At 38.4% G+C, this 21,615-nt stretch overlaps 1 protein-coding gene and 1 long non-coding RNA gene across 2 annotated transcripts in view; one reads left to right on the top strand and one right to left on the bottom strand.

Moving 5' to 3' along the window:
• MMADHC (metabolism of cobalamin associated D) overlaps positions 1-14,187 on the bottom strand; it is a 54,558-nt gene extending 40,371 nt beyond the window's left edge. Inside the window, exons 1-3 of the mRNA XM_008686970.2 lie at positions 14,085-14,187; positions 13,579-13,638; positions 9,005-9,149 (exon numbers count right to left, since the gene is read on the bottom strand). Of these exons, the coding sequence (XP_008685192.1) occupies positions 9,005-9,149; positions 13,579-13,587 (154 nt within the window). The 5' untranslated portion in view covers positions 13,588-13,638; positions 14,085-14,187. The remainder of the gene's footprint in view (positions 1-9,004; positions 9,150-13,578; positions 13,639-14,084) is intronic.
• Positions 14,188-14,294: 107 nt separating this feature from the next.
• On the top strand, positions 14,295-21,025 carry LOC121106082. Its single transcript, XR_005838815.1, has 3 exons — positions 14,295-14,394; positions 16,713-16,927; positions 20,748-21,025. It is a non-coding gene; the product is annotated as an uncharacterized LOC121106082 (long non-coding RNA).
• Positions 21,026-21,615: the final 590 nt, after the last annotated feature.

The following is a 21,615-nucleotide window of genomic DNA, read 5'->3' as shown; positions in this document are numbered from 1 at the left end:
AGCTACAAAAATCATGCAATAGTTTTAAAATTTTGTTAATTTCCTTTGCTTTTTAAATAATTGGCCCCAATATATGTGTCCTCTGACTGAATTAATAAAGTTTGAATTTTTATGCTGATGCCCTGTATGTCTGCTCCAATTCATGGAGCTTACTACACATGTCTAGTCTTTGCAGGAGACCAAATTTGAGGTGGCCCATGAGAGGCAGTTCAGATTTGAATAATGAGAAGAGAATATTCCAGGCCCTAGGAATGTTCTGCGAAGGACACATAGCTGTGAGTGCACTGCACTGCCCAGAACATCCTCGACATGCAAGGGGGGGGAAGATGAGGCTAACAAAATAGGCTGGGGCTGGACTGAAAGGCTTTTCTGTCCCAGAATGACCAGTTTGCACTAGATGCGATAGCACTAATCACTGAAGGTTGTTGAGTAGGAGAATAATTCCATAAACTCAAGTTTGAGACGATAAATCTGCTGGCATGGGGCATAAACTGTAGGAGAGAAGTGTGAGAGGACTGCTACTGTAATGGAGAAGATCAAAGGTAAGAGAGACCTGAATTAGGGCAGTAGCTGTTAAAAATGAGGTAAGTCTTCCAAAGGTAGAATTAAAAGAAGGTGGTGGCTGACTGCTCCCTTGCTTTGCTCCCACATCCGCCCAACGTCTAGCAATCCAAACAAATGACAGCAGTTTTCAGCCTGGATGAACTATGATATACTATTAACAATAATACTAATAGCAACCACATTTCCATGGTGCTTACTGTGTGCCCAGTACTTGCCTAAGTGCTTTACATGTAATAATTCATTTAGTCTTCATAATAACCCCATGAAATCAGTAGGATTATTTCCATTGCACAGATAGGAAACCTGGAGCTAAGAGAGGTTAGAGGATGTGTTCAGTCATAGGATCATGAGGGACAGCCAGGAATGGAACACCAGTGATCTGGTCCCAGAGTCTAATGCCTCTCCTGCTGGTCCCTTTAGCAAGTACTCCTTTGTGGGTTATAGCCATTTTAACTTTAAAGGTGTTGGAGTGGAAATGGTGGTGAATATTCAAATGGGCACATCTAGCTGGGAGAGGAGATGGGAATCTAGAATTCAGAGAACAGTCAGTATTGAGGAGACAGTACTGAACACTAGGTGTACCTCACTCAACTAACCTGAATCCTTGAAACTCTCCATTACTGAATTTGAGATTAGAATTTAACCCACTGATCTTCCCTACTCCAGGGGTGGGGACCTGATGGGGTTGGTCGTGAGACAGTAAAGATTTTCAGCCCATTGGAAATAGTGCCCACAGACTTCCTCACCAGAGGTCGCAGGACTAAGAGTCTGCTTATCTTTTGTTCTGTCACACTGTAGTTCTAAGAATCTGCTACTGGATCGAGTACTAGATTCATTTCCATTTGGTTCTAGGAAATCAGGTGGCTCATGGTATTTTCATGCTCGTTTTAAAAATTCCAACCTGTTTTAGGCTTCTGAAAACCTCAAACATCATGCCATGAAATACTGAGTTCAGGTAGCTAGACACTCACGGGGAAATCAAACACCTGTGTAGCATCATGGCTTTAAAAAAAAGGAGCTTTGCAAAACACCTGAGCTTGGATCTTAGTCCTGCCACTCATCAGCTTTCCATTCTGGACAAGTTACTTTCTGTCTCTAATAACACCCATCTAAGTAAGGCGAAGACTGTAAGGTGTAGAGAAATGACATATATGAGTCATTTGTTAAATTTCCTACAAAAGAGGTCAGTAAATTTTAGCTGCTATTATCTGATCTCTAAAGATGTACAACTTTGTGGACGTATAGGCAGTAAAAATTATCCCCAAAATGTATTTCCTTAAAAATACAATACAACCACTTCAAGAGATGTGTGACAGAACATTCTAGTACTTAATCTAACCGCAACTTTGGAGAGGGAAAAATCATACCATCACAACCATTTCAGGACATCCAAAACAAATAAGCGAAATACCCCTACCAGCTGTTAATACACAGAGAGCCTGTGAACTGGGTAATCATGGAATTCACTGCTTTAGATTCATTCAGCCATTACATGCCCAGAGACATTGGTCAGAAATTGTTTATTGGCATTTTACATAGTTTTCCTTTAGTTAGGTGGACAGCACTTCTAAACTCAACACAGAAATGCCGGATCCAACAGAATTCTATGTCAAACACTGAAGAAGATATATACATACAGGTACTGTAAGAAAAACAGAGATTTGAAAAGTGTCCATATTTATAGTGACAGACACTGTGCGTTTGTGTAGCCAAGTCTTAAAAAATCCAACCTGAGGCAAAACAGTTCTTTGTGGAGATTTTGCTAGGTCATAGTAAAGGTCAGACCATTCACATGTAATGTGATGACTCTGTTTATAGGTAAGGGATAGAATTAACAGTTTTTTGCACAGACGTTTTCTGTTGGGATTTACAGAAATATCTCATTTAATATTCACAAAACCAGTACGGGGTAAGTGATCCTATCTCCAATTCATGAGAAGGAAATCAAACTCAGGAAAAAAAAAAAAAAGAAGTAGAGGAAGAATTAAGGCCACAAAGTTTTTAAGTAATGGACTAGGAACCCAGCTTTGAGTGTTTTTTTTTTTTTTTTTTTAAGAATTTTTATTTATTTATTTAACAGAGACAGCCAGCGAGAGAGGGAACACAAGCAGGGGGAGTGGGAGAGGAAGAAGCTCCTCACAGTGGAGGAGCCTGATGTGGGGCTTGATCCCATAACGCTGGGATCACGCCCTGAGCCGAAGGCAGGCGCTTAACCGCTGTGCCACCCAGGAGCCCCACCCCAGGTGTTTTTATATGAAAGTTCCTACCTTTCATACTGCCTTGCCTTATGAAAATCACTGGTCAAGCTTCTCACTTTTGGAAATAGCTTTTGTATCTTTTATTGGAAGGAAGGGCTGTTGATGAGGGGCAGTGATTTAAATGTCATTTAAAGTGATTTGAGGGGCGATTATTTTTAGGTCATACATGGAAAGACATGACATTACAAGATTATATGGCAGGCTGTTCAGAGTATATTCTGCTGCCTTTGGAAACTTCAAGTTCCAGAAGCCATTGTGTTCTTGTTTTAGGAAAAGATCACTATTTTCAGACGCACTAATAAAATGCAGATGAAAGTAAAATCCTTAATAATATTGCAACCCCTGGCACGATCCCTGAATAGTGGCATATCTTTATCCCATATAATTCATATATTGAATATGAATCCACATAGGCAAATACTTATATGGTTTAGTGGAGATCAAGAATGTTAATCAATACCTTAACCAGAATTTTTGCTATTTACAAATTGATCATAGGAATGAATTAGAAAGAAACATATCGAGGGTCATCTTAATAGGCCTGAATGGCTCTGTTTGCCCTCGAAACAAAATAAACAAACAAAAAAAAGATTACCAACGTTTACATCCATGTGTCCAAACACATGCAAATATGCACCAGTGTGATTTATTCCTATTACTCTATTACTTAAGAATATTTGGATGGTTAGAGTTACTATGAGATTCTTGTAATCTGTTGTAATTCTGCATTTCTTTATCATATCTTAGCTAGTATTCAAACTAGACTTTTAAAGTTTGGAAGCAGCAACCTTGTTTTAAGTTAGATATTCATCGCTACATCGAAGAAATATATTTCAAGGTTTTTTTTGGATTTTTTGGGTTTTTTTCATGCCATGGGCCTCTTTTCAGAAGAATGGTTTTAAATGCATAAGTACATATATTAAAAAGTTGATTATTTTTAAATACATACATTGAAATATTTTTAAAAGTTGTGACAGAATATAGGTGCTGCTTATGAAGGTTTAGTATTGCAAGATCTGTAATTCTGAAGTATTGACAGTAAAACGGTATTGATATATTGGCAACAACCACACAGACGGTCCCCAACTTACCGTGATTCACCTTAGGATTTTTCGAGCTGACTATGGTGCAAGAGCAATAGGCATTCCGTAGAGACCCCACTTCGAATTTTGAACTTGGATCTTTCCCTCGGCTAGGGATATGCAGTACAATCCTCTCTCATGATGCTGGGCGGTGGCAGTGAGCCCCAGCTCCCATCTGGCCACCTGATCACGAGCACAACCGATACACTTAAAACCACTCTGTACCCACACGACCTTTCTGTTTCACTTTCAGACAGCATTCAATCAATCACATGAGATATGCAACACTTCATTATGCAACAGGCTTTGTGGGAAGATGATTTTGCCCAACTGTGGGATAACGTAGGTGTTCAGAGCACATTTAAGGTAGGCGAGGCTAAGCTATGAAGTTGGGCAGGTTAGGTGTGTTAAGTGCACTTTCAATTTATGCTATGTTCAACTAACAACGGATTGTCTGGACATAATGCCATCGTAAGTCAAGGAAGGTCTTTAATGTGATAGGAAAAATCTGTTTTCTGTTGGCGCCAAGTCCCAGGAACTGCTAGTCACACTGGATGTGTTGCCTACATTCACAATGAAGAGACATGCTAAATTTCAGTGGAATGTTAGTGAAAAGATAAATTAATTTTTTCCACCCAAGTTTGTTCTCTGTGTGGACCCCTCATTCAGAAAGCCTGTGAGCAATAGGTTTTCTAAAAGTTTGTATCAGCAATGATTGTTTGCTGTTATCGCATGCTTTGGGGCTTCTACTACACCTCCCTCATAATACTTGAAGTAGACTAAACTTTTTGAACGAGTGGATACACGTTTTGTGTCTAACATGGTGGGAGGCTTATTTCTTAGGCATGTAACACTAAGGCAGGTGGCTCTCCTCCATAACGTAATTCAAGGGCCCAGATTTCTTCCATCTGCATCTGCATTCTCATCTAGGGCTGTTGTCTAAATTCTGCGGATGGAAGGGGAGGAGGGTGTGAAAGCAGCACTCCAGCTTCTTAAAAAGCTTTGGTCCAGAGCTGAAACACACCACCATCACCCACGTCTCCTTTGGCAAGAATTGGTCACGTGGCCCCATCTGGGCATCACTTCCTGGTAACAATTCCATACAATGGCATGGCGAGCATAAAATTGGGGTGGATAGTTAGCTGCATCGACCACAATCAAGTTCTCTCTTACAGCTTTTACATGGTAGAGCTGGGGAAAGTCTTCCTGATACTGGACCACCCTTCACATTCCTGAGATGAACCCCAGGTGGGTTTGGTGGGTGGTGGTTTTTTTAAATGGCTGAGCTGGATGAGAGGAAAAACAAACAAAAGCACCTGGCAGGTCTTGCTCTGCGAATGGAAGCACCTATGCTGCAAACCTACGAGTCATTTTTCAAGTGTCCTTCTCTTTCCTCCTCAAAGGTGCTGTCAGCTACAGCTTCTTGTTTATTTTACCTTCTAAATACTACTTAAATCCGACTGTCCCTGCCAAAGCCTCACTTCAGATCCGCATCGACTCTTTCCCGGATGACTTCTACAGTAGCCTTTCAACTGAACATTGGGCCTACGGGTTTTCCCTCTTCCAAGGTCACCTTCCCTACCAAGGTCACCTGTCAAATTTTGAAAACTTCACACCCCCATAAGTAAACAACCTGAACACCCATCTCAACACTTTGACTTCTTTTTAAGTTATATATGCTTACTCTTTCACAATATGTTTGTCCTAAAATGGTATGATTTTCAAATGGAGAGATTAAAACATAAATATAAACTGAAGTTTTACCATGATCTTCTCCATCCAGTGGATTACTTGATACACACCTGTATCAGTCTGAGTTCTGTCGGGGTAAGAGACGCTACAATATTACAGGGCTAAGGGGTTAACACAACAAATTACAGCTTACCTGGATGAGGCAGAAGCTGGGAAGTGAAGGTCTGTCTGCAAGGGGGTAGTCAGAGGGTCGGAGGAACAGTCACTGCCTCAACTGGAAGCACAAAACCTGAGGTTTACAGGAGTCTGAGAAGCAACAGGCCGGACCACAGGAGGACCGTGAAATGGGAGCTCCCCCACGGGTCTCCAGAAACAGCTATGTAGGACTCTCCCCGTGACTCCCACAACCTTCCGAGTATAAGGAACTGCGTTTCACCTGTGCTTGCTAAAGCGCCGCAAGGTCCTCTCATCAGAAAGCTAATGCACAACCACTGGGAAGGCACTTAAAGGGAAATCTACTTCCCAGCCTTAGGAGAGATGAGACATGGTGGTGCCAGTTGACAAGCATTCCAATACAACATACTTGGAATATGGCCACCTCGGGTTGGAGACAGATACTCCCATCTGGACTGATTTTTCTAAAATGCACCAGATTTTGTCTTACTCAAAATCCTTCCATAGCTTTTTTTTGCCTCCAGCAGTTTTTTGTTTTTTGCTTCCAGTTTTTAATCATTTTAGCTTTGCAAATTTTTATTTGCATACTTACATGAGAGCACAAATGAAAAATAATTCTTATTGTAAGCTTTGGTTGAACAATGGTAGAGCGTTGGAAGCCTCTCCTATACCCTTATTGTCCTTCACAGTTTTCCCTTCGTAGGGAAATAACCGGAGCCCCATAGAATTTCTTTAGAAATCACCACCCTAAATGATGTCATCCAAAGTCACTGGCGTGGTGCATAAGGCCCTCTGTCATCTGCCTCCTGCCTACCTTGCAGTGAATCTTCTAATAATCTTCAGGCCACCCTGCATGGTAGCATTCCCAATTTAATTATTCATACTTCAAAGCTTTCCCTTGGCATTTCTGCTCTCCTTTACCTGGAATGCTTCTCTACCTTGCGTGTTAGGTATATTTGTATTCACGAATCATCACCACCGCCAGATCATTTTTCCTGACCCTAAGAATCTCCCTCCCTGAGAGCTCAACATTCAGCACAAAGGAAGGCTCCAGAGTGCTTGATGTCATGAGTTGAGGAGGCATGAGTTGAGCTACCTCTGAAAATCCTCCCTAAAACATATATTGTCTCCTATCTCCACTATTCAGTTCTCAATTGGTGAGTAATTAGAATCATATATATATAGTGTAATTTCTTTTTTGGTTTGTTGGTAAGAACCAACACCTCTAAAAATAATGTATAGTTTTACCTCTGCTTGTGTGTGTGTGTGTGTGTGTGTGTGTGTGATTTTGTCAAAACCAAGAAGCTTTCTGAAATTTCTCATTCAGATATCTTGCTTTTGCCGGAGAAAATTGAAAATCATTACAAAAATGACAAGACAAGCATTCCATAACTCTGATATTCATAAATTCATACTACAGCATTCTCACACCAGTCAGAATAGCTAGAATCAAGAAGATAAGAAACAAGGTTGGAGAGGATATGGAGAAAAGGGAACCCTTGTGCTCTGTTTGTTGGGAATGTAAACTGGTGGAAACATCATGGAAAACAGATGGAGATTCCTCAAAAAATTTAAAAGAAATACCAAAGAATCCAGAAATTCCAGTGTTAGGTATTTACCCAACAAAAATGAACATAGTAATTCAAAAAGATATATGCACCCCTATGTTTATTGCACCATTATTTACAATAGCCAAGATATGGAAGCACCCTGTTCTTGGACAGATGATGAATAAAAAACGTGTGTATTGTATACACACACAATGGAATGTTACTTAGCCATTAGGAAAGAATGAAATCTTGCTCTCTGCGGTAACATACATGGACCTTGAGCTATTATGCTCAGTGAAATATGTCTGACAGAGAAGAAGAAATACTAAGTGATTTCACTTAAATGTGGGAACATAACAAATGAACCAAAAAACAAGAAAGCAAAAAGCCAGAAAAGACAGACAGATACGTAGAACAAACTGGTAGTTGCCAGAGGGAAGGGGGGGGGGTGATGGCTAAAGTAATTAAGTGGTTTAAAAGGTACAAACTTTCAGTTATAAAATACACATGTAACGGGGATTAAGAGTACAGCACAGGGAATATAGTCAATAATACTGTAATAAGGTTGTATAGTGACAGATGTAACTACACTTAATCACTTTTCATGCTAAGCACTGTGTAGTGTATAAAATTAATGAATTACTATGTTGTACACTTGAAACTAATGTAACACTGTCAACTATGCTTCAGTAACACAGCCAGTAATTTTGTGGATATAGGCCACGGAAATATTTTCTAGATATTTCTCCTCGGTAAGGCAAAGAAAAGGAAAATTAAAGTATTGAGACTATACTGAAATAAAACGTTTTTGCACAGTGAAGGAAACAACAACAAAAAGAAGGCAACCTACTGAATGGAAAAGATATTTGCAACTGCTGTATCTGATAAGGGGTTAATATCCAAAATATATAAAGAACTTAAACAACTCAACACCAAACCAAACCAAACCAAACCAAAACCCTATGAAAAAATGGTCAGAGGGCAACAGCAAACATATTTCTAAGGAAGACATGTAGTTGGCGGGCACATGAAAAGATAATCAATACCGCTAATCATTAGGGAAAGGCAAATCAAAACCACAATGAAATATCACTTTATACCTGTCAGAACAGCTAAAATAAATATAAGAAATAACAAGTGTTGGCAAGGATGTGGAGAAAAAGAAACTTTCTTGTACTGTTGGTGGGAATGCAAACTGTGCAGACACTGTGCGAAACAGTAGGAGATTTCTTGAAAAATTAAAAAAATTATCAAATGATCCAATTGCAATACTGGGTATTTACCTATAGAAAATGAAAACACACAAAAAAAGATATATACACCCCTATATTTAACACAGCATTATTTATAATACTCAAGATATGGAAGTAATCCAAATATCTATCCACAGATGAATGGATATAGATGTGGTATATATAAACAATGGAATATTACTCAGCCATTAAAAAAATGAAATCTTGCCATCTATAGCAATATGGATGGATGTACAGGGTATAACAGTAAGTGAAATAATTTAGTCAGAGAAAGACAAATACCATATGATTACACTCATGTAGAATATAAGAAAAAAGAGAAAAGGGAGAAACAAAAATAGTCTTTAATACAGAGAATAAACTGGTGGTTGCCAGAAGGGAGGTGGGTGTTTTGCAACAAGTATAAGTAAATCATTATAACTTTTACTTACATATATCTGGAGGTGCAGGGGCCACATGAGACTCATCAGAACCTGAAGATCCTGCAGTTGAAAAGGCTTTGGGATTGACAACCCTTTTAACTAAAGAGCAAAATCCTGGGAGATAGGAAACCAGTCTGGCTCTATTACAGAGCACCTAAGAATAACACAAAAATTAACATTATTTGTTCTGGATATACGTGTTATACCTACACAGACAATCTCTGGCAAATCCTCACACTGCAATGTATCTTTCAAAACCAAATCTTATTCTATTATTGAACAACTACCATGTGACAAACATTATGTATATAATTTAAAAAAATCTATTTAAAAAACAAACAAGTAATAAGTTATTTTGTGTAAAATGGCCTTTCCAATAAAGGCTAGAATCAACAATACCACACTAGAGAGAATAGGAACCTCTAAAAGTTGCCCTATTTGGGAACAACACTAAAAAGGTAGTACAAATAAGATTTTTCTATTGTCTTCAACACCTTTAGTACATAGCTTTGTGCTAAATTTTTTGCTCCTATGTTCATTTCTTGGACTCTGAGGTCAGTTACAACAGGTGAATGTGGAAACATCGTTCACGCAGAAACTTTCAGCAAAATACTTGGGTCAGAGTAATTTGTTTTTTTTATTATTTTTTAAAGATTTACTTGAGAGAGAGTGTGCACGCACACTTGCACATGTGCGCACACACAGGCACACAAAGGGGGACGGGGCAGAGGGAAAGAAAGAATCTCCAGCAGATTCCCCATGCATAGCTGGATGCAGATCTCAAGACCTTGAGATCAAGACCTAAGTGGAAACCAAGAGTCTGATGCTTAACTGACTGAGCCACCTGGGTGCCCCGTGTCAGAGTGATTTAATGCAGGGGTTGGCAAACTATAGCTGCACACACCCTGCTGTTTTAGTAAATAAAGTTTTACTTTAACATAGCCACACCTATTTATTTATGTATTGTCTGTGGCTGCTTTCCATGCCATAATAGCAGAGTTAAGTAGTTGCACAGAGACTATATGGTATAGAAAGCCTAAAATATTTACTTATCTGTCCCTTCACATTAAAAAACAAAAATGCCAACTCTTGGTTTCTTAGTAGAAAACATGTAAGAACCAATACCATATTATCGTGAAATGCTATTAAAAGATTTGAACCAATAAGAGATCCCTGAGGGAGGAGGGAAAAGATTCAGAAAGAATATAATAGGTTTTGAAGAAATAGCAGAAATTTGCAGAGGAAAGGGCATTTCAATGAGTGACTTTCAGGAACAGATGTATAGTCAAAAAAACTATATTCAAAAGAGTAATAAATTCAGTGAGGGTAGATATTTATGCAGTAAAAAACAGGCTTGAAAGTTAAGTTGTGGGCAATTATAAAAGGCTTTATATTTGACACAGTAAAAGGCTTGTTACGTCAAGACAATAAATCAGAATTTTAATCTGGAGGCAGGAAAGAATAGGTTTTTTAGCAATGTACCACTTAGGGCAGGATGGACTGGAGTGGTATGAAAACTAGTTACTGGGATGCTGAAATAGTCTAGACATTTGATACTTTAGAATCATTCTTTTTCCCTTTCACAAAGTAGTCTGAATTCCAACCCATGTGTTCTTTTTTTCATCATAAGTACAAGAGAATAAACTAACTTGTTGTTCTACCTCTCTGGCATAATTTCTTACTAACTTTACCCACCTTTCCCCTTTCAATTCTTTAGTCACATAAAAATATCTGCAACATTTCCCATATTTCTCTACCTTCTTTTATCCTGCCATAAAATTTCTTCATGCCCTTTTCCCTCTTCTTCCAGGGCTAGTAAATTTCAAGACCTGTCTTCAAGACCTGGATAAATAGAACCTTCTTTATGTATCTCAAAAGTACAAAGCCCCTCTCCAGAGCACTCTGGCCACCTGAAAATTTAAGCATCCTTCCTTGGGTTAGGACCCAACCTGCCTAAAGAGATAAATGTGATAATTATTAGATTTTAACTTACTAGACAAACTCAGACTTTTGGGTGTTTCTATAATTGAAATTTACCTTTACAAATGAAGACATTTACATTTAATAGACTATGCCTCAGGATCTAAAGGCAATATAAAATTTTAAACTCCAAAAATATTTTGGGGAAGGCCTCAAAATAACAAGAGGCTCAATAAGAGATTATCTGAAAGGGGCAATATTAAATAGCAAGTAATCAACAGATGTTAGTTACTGGGGGCTACGTTCTGTTAAGTGCTTTACATGCACTGTTTTACTTATTTCCATAATATACTTCCATATACCATTAAAATTAAAGTATGATTATCAAAATATTTGTGATAATAAATTGCTTCACAAGCAGAAAAGGAAAAGAAAGATTATCCAAATTATTTTAGCAACTTCCTAATATTATTAAGGATTATTTTAGCCTGTGAATGCCAAGGCCACTAGATTCTACTTTAGATTTTTTTCCTTGATGGTAAAGCTTTTAACAAAAGTTATAATGTGAATTTTGTTGCCAATCTAAGAAAATCTAATCATCGAGTTTCATGTTATTTTATTTATTTATATTTCATTTTAATGGCAAAATAAGCCAGTATCTAATTTGTCCACTGAAAGGAATACCTGATGACAATGTTAATGTATTTCAAGTTTCCTTTTTAACCTATAGGATCCTCACATTCTTTACTTGGCAGATTTTATGACACTGGGTCAGCTGATAAATATAAATAAATATGACGGCCAATAAATAACTCAAAAATTGAACAGCCAGTTTATTTTACTATGAGGATAAGTATGATTTTGTATATGATTACTTCAAACCTAGGATTCTAGACTTGGGAAGATGACCAGTTATTAAAATATAATTTTAAAATCCTTATTAGTATAAAAAGAGAAACTGTCTTTTAAGCACTGTTTTAGGACTAAGTCCTGCTTTTGATCATGTGAGCAGAAAATAGTATCTATTCCAAAGACTGAAAACTGGTTATCTAGGAAATTCATCTATATCCATCTAGGAAATTCATTCATATATAATTATAGACATTCTTGTGTGGTCCACACTGTTATAAAAAATTTTGAATTAGATATAAACATTGAGAAATTATAGATTTCACACAAAACGTCCACATTTTCAGCTGTTCTTGAAAACTCAGAAGATCTGGCAGCACTGGATTCATATTCCTAAATGGCATTAGTTAGCAATAAATCACCACAGCTAAGGAAAGGCTGCTCCCACTATATCAGAAATGAAAATTTCGGTTTGTCAGAGTTCCCACCAAGGCATCTTGACTTATCTGTCCAGCTTCCAAAGCATGGACATTTATAACTCTTGCTATGTATGCTAACTAAATAGTTGAAGATACACATACTTGCATATTTCATAACTGACATCCATTCAGTATTTACAGTGGATATAAACACAAATTTTTAAAGTATATTTGAATACTAAACTTTATTTCATATGAACTTTTTAACAGTAACAAAATATTCNNCCTGCTGAACTATTTCATTCATTTAAATCAAAATAAAGCCAGGTTAAACATTAACATTCTATTCTAGTTACTTTTCAGAGTATCCCATGCTTGTTTTACAACATTCCCTTTCTGTGGTTCTGGCTAAGTAAAAATTCATGTTAAAATAGGTCCAGACTAGTGGTTTACTTTTATGACTTGTCCCTACAGTCACGTCAGTCATTAGACTCTGAACATATCATGTTCAATTACAGGAATATTATCCTACTTGTTGCCATATTAATCTTCCTAAGATAGGTCTGATTAAACAGCCACAACTTAAAGAATCAAATCTAAATACTGAGTGTGACATTCGAGGCTCTCTATTACTTGATTCCAACTCCACAATCCAACCTTATTTCCCTCTAATCTCTTTCACATATCTGACATTGCAGAAGGCAGAAATGACTTCTTGATTTTTGAAAGGGAAGGTGTCTCTGAATATGTCTTCTGTTCTTTCATTCAAATCTCTGATTATCTAAACCCCACCATCTTTCAAAACTCAGATTAAATGCTTCCCTGATTAAGTGATCCCAAACCCCTTGTTTCTCCTCCTCACAAAGCTTTGGATCTGGATGTACTTTTGTGTAGCTTTTAAGAAATAATTTTTACACTACAATAATTTTATTGTAGCTATTTCATGTATGTCTACTGTCCCCTACTATATGAACTCCTTAAGGTAGGATGAGTCTAAACTGGTGACTTACAATCAATATTTCTGATCTATGTGAATCGTATCTCTTCTCATTTCCTAGGATTTGGAAGGTTACTTGCTAGACTGAAACTGTTACAAAACCTTCTGTTTAGCTAACCAAAGAAATAAAAAATAACTTAAAAATGGATTCTAAATATTTACTGAAATAATGTCTCTCAAAAATACTGAAAGGATCCTGGCATTGAATTTATTTCCAAAAATGCATTTGTAGAAACAAGTACACGAGTGTTGAAGAAAACATTTGTGTTCAAACTACCTTCAAAGCTTCCCTGACATTTTTCATACACTACGTCTAAGCACAAAAAACATAAACCCATCCCTCCATTTCCTAGCAAGTTCCCAAACCGCTATACTGCTTAAGAGACTAATTTACTCACAGTGGCCATTTCCAGTGGAGAGGGCAGATGCAAAATATCTTTCCCTTCGTAAAGTTATTCCTGAGAACGGACAAAACAAAACAGGCTGGTGACCGATTAAGCTCTAACACACAACTCGGGTAACGTCCACCATCTCCTATGTGTCGCTCCACTACGATCAAAGTTCAAGCTCTCCCCATAACCCAGGAAGGCCAGAATTGGCCCCCAGACCCTACAGGGCACAGATCCCTGCCCAGAGGAGGCCGTGCAGCACCCAGTCCTCCCGGTTTGTGCCCCCACCCCCGCCCCCGCAAGCAACTCGGGCCAGATGAGAGCGGGGAACTAGGAGCCAGTGGCCGAGACAGAGTTCCGAGGGTCGAAGCAGGTATTTTAACACAGGTCAGGGGAGCTTGACAACAGCTCCAAATAAGGGTTCGAACGGAGCTGACGGTGAGGAAGCGAAAACAGCCTATAGAGTGACAGGACTAGGGAGAGCGACAGGGACCCTATCGGAATAGGAGCAATACCGAGTGCTGTAGAACCAAGAAGACGGGCGAATTTCGAGGGGCTAACGTGGGCGGAAACCATCCGTACCAGTCCCGCCGCCGCCCCCTCCAGCTGTCCCAGACCCTCACTCTTTGCGCCGTCAAAATGGCGATGGCGACGGCGACGGCAGTAGGGGTAGCGCCGACGCTGGCAGTGACCAGGCTTAAGAAGTTGCTTCTGAAAGCATCGATGCAAAGGATCGTCGAATTGATGATGCGCACGCGCATAACAGTGCCGTGGAGCCTACCTTCCATTGGATAGTCGCGGGGAAACGCTGTAGGAGGAGAAAAGGTGAGGTGGGGTGACGTGAAAGGAGGAGGGTTCCTGATCTGGGTTTAGGGTTCCTCTCATTTCGTTCCTTAACTCATTGATCCATTTGATAGGTTCCTCTTAAGGCTTTTTTACTGCCGCCAAGAGATACAATCTTAAGTTCTTTATTATCATAGCTACTAGTTTTTCACGAATCACTGTTTTCGAGCATAGGACACGTAGGTTTTTCTATTTGTGTCCCACGCCCTTAGTAGGCTCAGTAAATATATATATATATATATCTCAAACAATTTATTTATAAACAATATATCATTTTCATTTATCAATTTTTTTAAATTAACTGAAGTCCATACTTTATTCATACTACTGTTTCGGAGTAGGTAATGTTAGGCAAGTTGGTCTTTTTATGTTTTCGTTTCCTCACCTGTAAAAGGGGAATAATAATAGTGCTTGCCCCCCACACTTTAAAGATTAAATGAGTTTATATATAGCTAACATATAGCATATACATGCGCACACACAGCTTGGAGCTTGGGAGTCACAGAAAGGCTTCTAAGAAAAGACCACTGAGCTCAGTGTTGAAGTTGCTTATAACTCATTTTTTCATGCCTTGTAGTTTCTCTTTGGCTTACTTGTCCAGGTTATATAAGAGGATTTCTCGTTGAATGATGATTGTAAGCTTTTTGAGATGAGGAAGCATATGCTATTCATCTTTGCCATGATAGAAATCATCGGTCAGGTACAGATGAGAGATAAAAGGAGTCAGTGATCAACAGTATGGCAGGAGGCTGTCAGGAGTAACTTCATAGCAGAGGTGATGCTTGAACTGTGTTTTGAAAGATGAATGGGTGTTTGCCTGAATGCCAAGAAAAGATGTGGAGGGGTGAGGACACTTCAGGCAAAGGAAGCAGTATGAACAGAGTTGTGGAATCCTAAACATTGCACATACTTGAGAAGATCTACAAGTAGTCAAGGGAATAACTTTGGCATGGACAGGGGCCAGATCATAGTCAGCCTTCAGTGCAGTACTTGAGATAGAAGTAATCCTGGAAGCAACTGGAAAGATTTGAAGCAGAGTCATGGCATTATCGGATTTGCATCTTGGGAAGGTCCTCTGGCTGCCATTTAGATGATGGGTTGGAAGGGTGTGTGAAGATGATTCCTAAATTTTTGACTTAGGATATATGGTGAATAGAGTTGCTTTTGCTTTATTGGGAATTCAGTAATATTAATATTTGTGGAATGTATACTATGTGGTGGCACTTGGGATAGGGATTTTTGCATTATTTGTTTTAATTCTCATAACAATATAGAAAATAGAGATACTATTATGTACGTGTTAAATATGAAGAAGAAATGAAAGCAGAAAGTGGTTAAGTATATTTCTGAAGCTTCCAGGGCTGGAATTAAATCTAGGTCTGTTACGTTCAAAAATAGTGTTCTCTTTCCCACACGTATTGTCTTCCAGGAGAACAGGTGTTCGGAGAAAGAGGAAGAGTTTGGTTTGAGATATCTTGAGTTTTAAGGTGCCTAAGGGGCATTCATGTGGAGTTGACAATAAGTCATTTAGAAGTAGGCCTATTGCTCAGAAAAGTGGTTTTTGTAGAAGAGAGAGATTTGAGGATCCTTGACGTATGGATAATACTTCAAGCCATGGGAACTCCTTAACCTAAAGTTCAGCAATGGGCTTTATGGGAAGGGGGAAGGGTCTGTGGCACTCCTGAAAATGTATGCAAATTTTTGTATATTTGTAAGTAGATTCATTTTTTTTTCCATAGGGAGAGGGTGCATAGCTTCTTCAGATTCTTAAAGGAGTTCATGACTCTGAAAGTTCAAGAACTACTAGTGTAGAGTATAAAAAGGGAAAAGTCAGAATACTAGGAAATATTAATTAAATGGGTAACAGAAGAAAATCTAGCAACAGAAACTGGCAAGTTTTAGTTAGAAAGTAGAAGGAAATCAGAAGAGACTATTCTAGACATCAAGAATTATTGCTATTATTGCTCAATATTATTAGATGCTACAAAAAGGTCTTACTGAGTTTCATCTTTTTTGATAAATCCAGCAACAGTGACTTTGCTAGAGGAATTTCAGTGGAGTGGGGGGTGGAGGGTGTGGAATTTTGATAACTGGGCATTCAGAGGCTGAAACAGAAACTTCTTGAGTACAGTGACTTTATCTGTTTGTTTATTGTATTCCCGGAACTTTACTGTATTCCTGCCACAGAGAGGTGATCAATAAATGTTTGTTGAATAGATGAAGCTGAATAGATGACAAGTGTGGATCGTTAATAACAAGCTACCATTAACAGCAGCTGCTTTTGGTTGTTCTGTTTCCAGGCTCCATGCTTCCACAACATCTATCTATCCGACCACTGGGCTGGGAGAGTAGTAGTGTCTATACTGCATTAAGTGAAGAAACTGAGACTCAGCCTAAGCAAACTGCTCAACGCTGTGCAACTACATGTAGTGGTGACTGTGAGACTAAACCTTGGATTTGTCTGGCTCCGAAATCTCTATGCCTTCCACGACAATAAAACTCAGAAGACAAAGAGGTGAGTAGCTCTCTCTCAACTTGTTTCAATTTCATCTTATCTATTTGCCTTCTCCCTTTCATTCTCTCTTGGATTGTTCTTCAGAAATAAAGGAGGACCTTCACAGAACTGTAAAAATTGATCCATTCACCAGATTATGAGATTATCCAGAGACCAATATGTAATCCTTGGGGGTTTTCTTTCTCATCTCATTCTTAACAGCTTACCAAAAACAGCTGTTTTTTGGTAAACATATGGCTTCCTTTTTATTCTAGAAACACCAATTCTCAATGACAAAAGATGTATACTTACGCAAACTAAGGAATATATAATAATCACTAAGTGCTCAACTTGGCAAGGCTGTTGTATTGCAGCTAGTTCTTTCTGTAAAGACAGTAGGATTATAAAACCAAAAGACAAAATGGACTATTTTCTGCTCAGCCAAGCATGTCTAAAGCACATTAGAAGTTTGAAGACAATATTTTGTGTTATTTTAAAAAATGCTACATGGAACTATTACCTGGTTGCAAGAAAACAACATGTAAAATGATAATAGTAGAAATTAGAAAAGGGTGTGGATAAAAGTAAAAATCTGTGAACACTTGGTTTTTATTATTTGACTCAGTCACAGAACTCAACTATTAAGAACACATCTTTTTAAGTTGCCCACACTCTCTCTTTAGTATTTGATACATTAAGATAGGCATATATTTTAGCCATTTGTAGAAAACTCAAGCTTTTTCTGGAAACACCTTGTATGTTCTAGCCATCTATTGCTGAGTGGCAATACATGAATATTATAGACAGTGAATGTTGTGTATCTCTAGGACATACTGGAAGAGAAGCCTTCTATTTAATATTTCGGTTTTTAGTTTGAGTGTGATTCATATAATCACTGGACTTTAATTGTGATATTAGATATAACAGTTATCTATTTGTTCATCTCTCTGCCTCCTTGTCATTACAGTGGAGACCATGATATTATCTACTTCTTTTTAAAAGACTTTATTTATTTATATGAGAAAGAGAGAGAGACAGAGAGAGAGAGCACACACACCAGCTGGAGAAGAGCAAAGGGAGAGGGACAAGCAGACTCTGTACTGAGCCTGGAGACGGGGGGGGGGGGTGTCAATCTCAGGACCCTGAGATCATGACCTGAGCTGAAATCAAGAGCCAGATACTTAATTGACTGAGCCACCCAGGTGCCCTTGATATTATCTACTTTGTAGATATATTTAGAAGATTATATGAGATAATCCATGTAAAGGACTTAGCACAGTGCACAGCACTTAGTGTGCAATAAGTGTTAGCTGAGATCATCTTTGTCATCATTATCAGCATTATCATCATCAATGAACTCCTCCTACTTATACCTTTGATTTCCATATATGTGCACAGTGCTGGTCAGGGGTGGTAACAGTAATGTTCTCTTATATGAGATTGACCAGGACGAGGAAAGGGATGTTAGCATTGGGGCTTGTGTGATGTACATTACCTCAGATGTATATAATCAGAATCTATGAGGGGTTTAGGAAGCTGCATTTTAAGAAATTCTTCAGGGAATTTTTATGAGAACTAGAATTTGAAGACCATAAGTAAAAGATAAAAAACTGTGGTAGGGAGAAGTGTAATACACACTATGAACACCAGCTGTCACTGCTCTACAATTTAAAAAACAGACCTGAGCCTTAACAGCTAATGGGATTATTACAAGAACATTTTCTAAATTTCAAATGTAAAGATCTAGGGAAAGTGAACTCTGAGTTAAACAAATTTTGACTTTATCAAGGGTCTCTAGGACATATAAATGGCCTACAAAGTGTAGTGGTTAGGTATGTGTGAATAAACCTACATCAGGAAAATGATGTCTCACTGTACTTGGGGACATAAAGTGAATGTTCTCTGCTTTTAAAAAATCAAACTGGACTCTAGTCTGAAAGTGTATTAGACATCTCAGTGACTTTGAGAATATTTCATTTTCCTGGCCTTATGTCATAATGGAAAGTCTTGTGTAGTGTCCACATGAACATTTTCTTTATTTGTAGACATTGCACCATACTGAAAGATTTGGATTCAAGTTCTGGCTTTTTCATACCGCTTCATGTGGATCACCATGGCAATTCCTTAACATCCGTGAGCCTTGAAATGGTCATAAAAATAACCACATAAGAGTTGTCATTAGGAGAATCTAGATAATATATGTGAAATGTTTCATAAAGTTTAAAGTATTAAATATAGAGTATTATTTGAAGGCTTACAGGATTGGGCCTTTGCTTTGATACCGGTCTCTGGAACCCCACCAAAGCAACCATTTTCATAAAAATGACTGTGGTTCTGCTAGGAGCCTAGTTATTTTCTCCAACGAGGTCTTTTGTTCCATTCCAAGTAGAGTTGCCTAATTAAATACAGGGCACTCAGTTGAATTTGAGTTTCAGATAAACAATGAGTAATTTTTAGTGTAAGTATGCCCTAAATTTTACATGGCAATCTGGCATATCTAACTCCAAGGTAAACTAAGAAAGCTGTCCTCCATTCATGTGTCTACACCCATCTAATTGCTCACATCTTCTATTTTGCCTAGTGCAGAAAAAATCTGACCCAAGGAGAGTAATGTAGGTCTAAAATGCTTTGAGATGATTTATTGCCATCTAATAGCTTGTATCTTCAAAAATTTGTCACACTTCCTGTCTAGAAAGGGCTTGTTTGGGCTTATACTCTAAAGATTGCTTAGAGGGAAATGGGGTCTCTGAAGTAAATTAATCCTTGGAATTGTTTTAATTTTGTTATATTCTGTTGTTCTGTTGGGTTTTGATTATTCATTAACGTATCTTTCTCTTTCCCACTGTGTGGTTATAAGACTAGAAGGAGGGAAAGGGCAAATCTACAAAATGAAACATTCTAAAGCCACTCAAATGTTGGTATTATGAACAATTTGGATGCATTTCTGATACAACCCTCTCTATCCAGTTATATCTCATGTAGCAAATAATGCTATCAAAATCTATGCACTCTATAGACATCCATTATAGAGTCTACGCCCCAATAGTAGAGAATAGTGAGAAGGAATGGTGGGGAGTCAGGTATATGCTAAGTGTCAAGAAAGAGTCATCCTGGGGCACCTGGGTGGCTCAGTCCGTTGAGCATCTGACTCTTGATTTTGGCTCAGGTCCTAATCTCAGGGTTATGAGATCAAGCCCCGCTTGGGGCTCCGTGCTGGATGTGGAGCGTGCTTGAGATTCTTCTTCTCCCCCTGCCCACTCCCACCTCTTAAAAAAAGAGAGAGAGAGAAAGAGTCATCCTGGGAACAGTATGCAGTTTCAAAGTACTTGAGGACAATCCACAAAATGAGAATTTAACTACAATAAAATGAATTCATTAGTACACTTTCATTGGTATGCCCTGAAGTACAATGAGGAATCACACTAGGAAGCCTGATGTGGTGAATAGCCAAGTCTAGCAGGAAGCCCTTGGAACGGGTGACTGCAGAAAAACATCGCCTTTGGGCTCAGCCAGCATTAACATGTATCTGCCTGTGGACGCTAGGTGGCGATATACGACAATGTGACGACTTGAGAATTTGTGGTGGATATGCTGAATTAGTGGGGGATGAGTTGTGAAATGGGTTTTTGTTTCCTGCTGTTAATGCAGAGCCTTTCAATTTATGGTAGAATGTTCTCTCAGCTGTGATCTTATGAAACTTCAATAGGGACAGGAACCATGTCAAATCCACTTCTGAGGATTTCCTTTTTTTTCCCTTCCATTTTGGGACTGATTACATTTCTGCGAAGTATTTAGTTAGTCTCATCAGGCATTCAAACTTGATACCGATGTTCACATTTAGATACTGAGATTGTGAAGCTGCTTAATTGGTGGAGCCAATTGGAGGGAGCCATTGGAGGGAGCCAGGAGAGCAACACTGCACTGAGATGCTTTGAGCCATGAATGAGGGTAAGACTCTGTATTCATGGGCTGTGTGTCACTAAGAACATTTGCCAATATGCTGACAGATTGCAATGGGAATATCCCTTGGACGCACTGATGACCCAGTGCCCTGTCATTTGAACAGAACAGGCACTTTACCAGCCCATAGGAGTACCAATGATTATATTACTTTAAGCTTCCTATTTCCTATTATATGGTTTGATGATATTTGGTGGCATCAGTGATGCATGTTAATTAATTACTTAAGAGGCTTTTGTCTTTTAAAAATCAATAAAATCTTCGATTAGGTATATTTTTTCTCTACTTTGATTTTTATTGATATTTCTGAGTTCCCCAGAAATTGCCTGCATAGCAAATGATCACTGAAACGTTTTTCTCTGTTGTTTTGGGAATTCTCTGCACTCCCTTTTGTATTTATGCCCTTTCTCCTGCCTGACTAAAACAGAATAATTTTGTTAGAACTTGGGGGAGAAATTTATCAAGCCTATATTTCAACAAAAATCTGGGATTCAAGTTAATTTTTATGCCCCAACTTATAATGCTCCTGCCCCTTTTTTACATTCAGCTTTATCTTCAGCTGTCTTCTGGCATTACCTACCTTTAGCTAAGCAGACTGCTTATTCCCACCTGAGTTTTCCTCATCTTATCAATAGCTGGTATTGCCCCTCTCTTTTCTCTCTCTCTCTCTATGACTAGGTTTTCAGTATTCAGCTCCAAAGCATCTCCTTCATGAAGCTATGTCTGTATAACACATTAATCTTCTATTT

Source organism: Ursus maritimus, unplaced genomic scaffold (genome assembly GCF_017311325.1).
Source record: "Ursus maritimus isolate PB19 unplaced genomic scaffold, ASM1731132v1 scaffold_1, whole genome shotgun sequence".
Lineage (NCBI taxonomy): Eukaryota > Metazoa > Chordata > Mammalia > Carnivora > Ursidae > Ursus > Ursus maritimus.
This window is presented reverse-complemented; position numbering and strand designations above follow the sequence as displayed.